Raw genomic sequence first — 2,624 nt, 5'->3', positions numbered from 1 at the left:
GACACAATTGCTTAATTTTAACCTTTACTCCTCGTGCCTTTAAGGCTTTTCCTAAGCCCTCAATAAACACTTCATGCTGACTCATTTCTTGTCCCATGATCGCTGTTCACTTACCAAGGTGTAGAAAACGCAGCAGGCTCCTGCGTTGACTTATCCTCTTTCTCTTTCCGTGCCGGCCTCACAAACAGTGTCCCTCACTGAAATCCCCGTTCTCGAGCCCCATGTTGGGCGCCACTTGTCCCGACCCGTGGGTAAGACAACGAAGACCCTAGAGGGGGAGTGGGGATGAGATAGGGACAAGAGACACAAGGAATGGAGTCAAGACAGGATTCTGATCAAGTCTCGTTTATTGGCAGGAAGTGCTGTGTATATATAGGGCAAGGAGAAATGCGCAAGTTCTTAAGGCAGGAGTAACCAAGCAATGGGACAAAGGTGGGAGTAGCTAGGCAACGGTGGGCGGTCCTAACCTTAAGGGAAGGGCGCGTGACTTCGGGGAAATAGGCAGGGTATGAAGAAACAGAAACTTATCTCAGAAAACAGAAACTTAACTAATACTTAAGATGGCTGCTAATATAAAATGGAGGTCAGTCACAGGTCTTCCACAGTTAGAGGCACTGAAGCACTGTAGTCCAGATAATGTCACTCTAGTCATTAGAGATGAGACACCAATAATCTGTAAAGTACATCTATAAGCAGATAAGTTCTTCTCAAATGTCACTCGTAACAGAGAATGGTTAAAAGATAACAAATCAGGTTAAAATTACTTTATTTCATTTAATTTTTTTTTTTTTTGAGACAAGGTCTTGGTGTGTGGTTCAGGCTGACCTTGAACTCACCATGTAGCTGTATCAGTCAGGGTTTACTAGAAAAACACATAGAACAGAAAATATACAAATGTTCAAGAAATTACAAGTTTGGCTTACAATGGTCAGCCACAGAATTGGATGAGGAAGCGTGCAGAGGCTGTCTGCACACTGGAGATTGAAGAGCCCAGTCCAGGACCTGGAGCTCACTGCAGGGTCTGTGCAAGTCGGTATCAGGAGGCTGGTGTGTCTGCAACGGAATGCTGAAGAATCTACAGTAAAGGCCAAAAAGTCTACACCATAAGGCTGAAGGGTGGCAGGAGGAAGTCGAACAGTCTGCACCAGATGCCAGGAGATGACTAAACTGAGGACGGGAGCTCCTCTGAGGAACCAGAGACTTTGCCTAAAACTGAGATTAAGGCTGGGCGTGGCAGCACAAGCGTGTAATCCCAGCCCTCAGGAGGCTGAGGCAGGAGGATTGTTGTGAGTTTGAGGCCAACCTGGGCTACAAAGTGAGCCCAAGGCTAGCCCAAACAGCATAGTGAGACCCTGTTGCAAAAAGACTCCCGCCACCCCCACCCCTGCAAAAAAGACTGAGATTAAGGACGGTGGACTAATTAATCTGGTAGGAAAAATTTCAAGGCAGTCAAATGTTGACACAGTAGCATGAGTCTTTGGGAGCAAAATGTTATGATTCTAATGTAATATAATGTGGATAGACTTAATACTGCTTTAAAGAAATGTGTCTGACTGCCAAGTTGACAAGGGGTGGAGTGTTATGGCTGATACATTGTGTCAACTTGATGAGTCTAGAGGTTTGGCTAAGTGACTCCGCATTTCCACAGGCTGGGGTGAAAAGGACGTGAATTTTCAAGTCTGGGATGTTGTTCACTGTGTCAAGGTTTTAGAAGGTTAAATAAGTAACTCATCAGGGAGCCAAGGTCCTCACTTTGTATTCATCCTGAGCCTGCGGAAGAGGAGGGCATGGAGATGATGTGAGCGCTACACGCCCCCTGGGTGGGCATGGCCTGCTTACAATATAAGGGAGGGAAAGAGACCTGTTCTTCCCCTTTGCTCTTGCTGCTTTTGCTGTCTTGTGCCACCTTGAAGTGTTGCCCTTGTGCCAAGCCACTCTGCCTTGGAGTCAGCTGATTATAGACGGGAACTTCCGCAAACTGTGAGCTAAAAAAACCTTTCCTTCCTGAATTTTCGGTGTTGGGTATTTTTTTCAGCAGTGAGAGAAAAGTAACCAAGACAGTAACGAAGGGTGGTCTTGAAATTGTGGCAATCCTCCTGTCTCAGCCTCTGTGGTGCTAGCATTTCAGGTGTGCACCAGCACACCCACTAATATTTTGTAATTAGATAAAGATAACTGGCCAACAACTATTCTATTTTAAGATGAACAGCTAAATGAGGTTCAGGGATAATGACACATCTTAGGGGTTCCAGTAATGTCACCATGATTGTCATGCTAAAATGCTGTGTTACGCTTGATTTCAAACCTTCTATGTAAAACTTTAACCATTTGCATTCTGTTAGAATCCAGTGTCTAAGATGATCAAGATTGGTGAAGAAATAACTTTCCTGGTCATATTATAGATTTCAAACATTCTCCTGAATGTTCCACAACTGAAATTTGGAGACCAAAGGTACAAAGATAACTGGGCTAAGAGAACAGCTGATATTTTGGCTCTGGCCCTCAAAGGTCATCAGTGACCCAGGACAGGAGGAGATCTCTTGCACAGATTTTACAACTTTGGTGAGTCACTCAACCTTCTGAGAAGGAAGATTGTTAGACCTCAGAGGACAGGAGTCAATCAG

General features: G+C 44.8%; 1 protein-coding gene across 1 annotated transcript in view; it reads left to right on the top strand.

Annotated features, from left to right (window-relative positions):
• The first annotated feature begins 1,063 nt into the window (after positions 1-1,063).
• Positions 1,064-2,624, top strand: part of LOC102022871 (zinc finger protein 805-like) — a 16,935-nt gene continuing 15,374 nt past the window's right edge. The window contains exon 1 of the mRNA XM_013509842.1: positions 1,064-1,080. Coding sequence (XP_013365296.1) covers positions 1,064-1,080 — 17 coding nt within the window. The remainder of the gene's footprint in view (positions 1,081-2,624) is intronic.

Source organism: Chinchilla lanigera, unplaced genomic scaffold (genome assembly GCF_000276665.1).
Source record: "Chinchilla lanigera isolate Chin_1 unplaced genomic scaffold, ChiLan1.0 scaffold00183, whole genome shotgun sequence".
NCBI lineage: Eukaryota > Metazoa > Chordata > Mammalia > Rodentia > Chinchillidae > Chinchilla > Chinchilla lanigera.
Note: the sequence above shows the minus strand (reverse complement) of the source record. Positions and strands in the feature narration are given on the sequence as shown.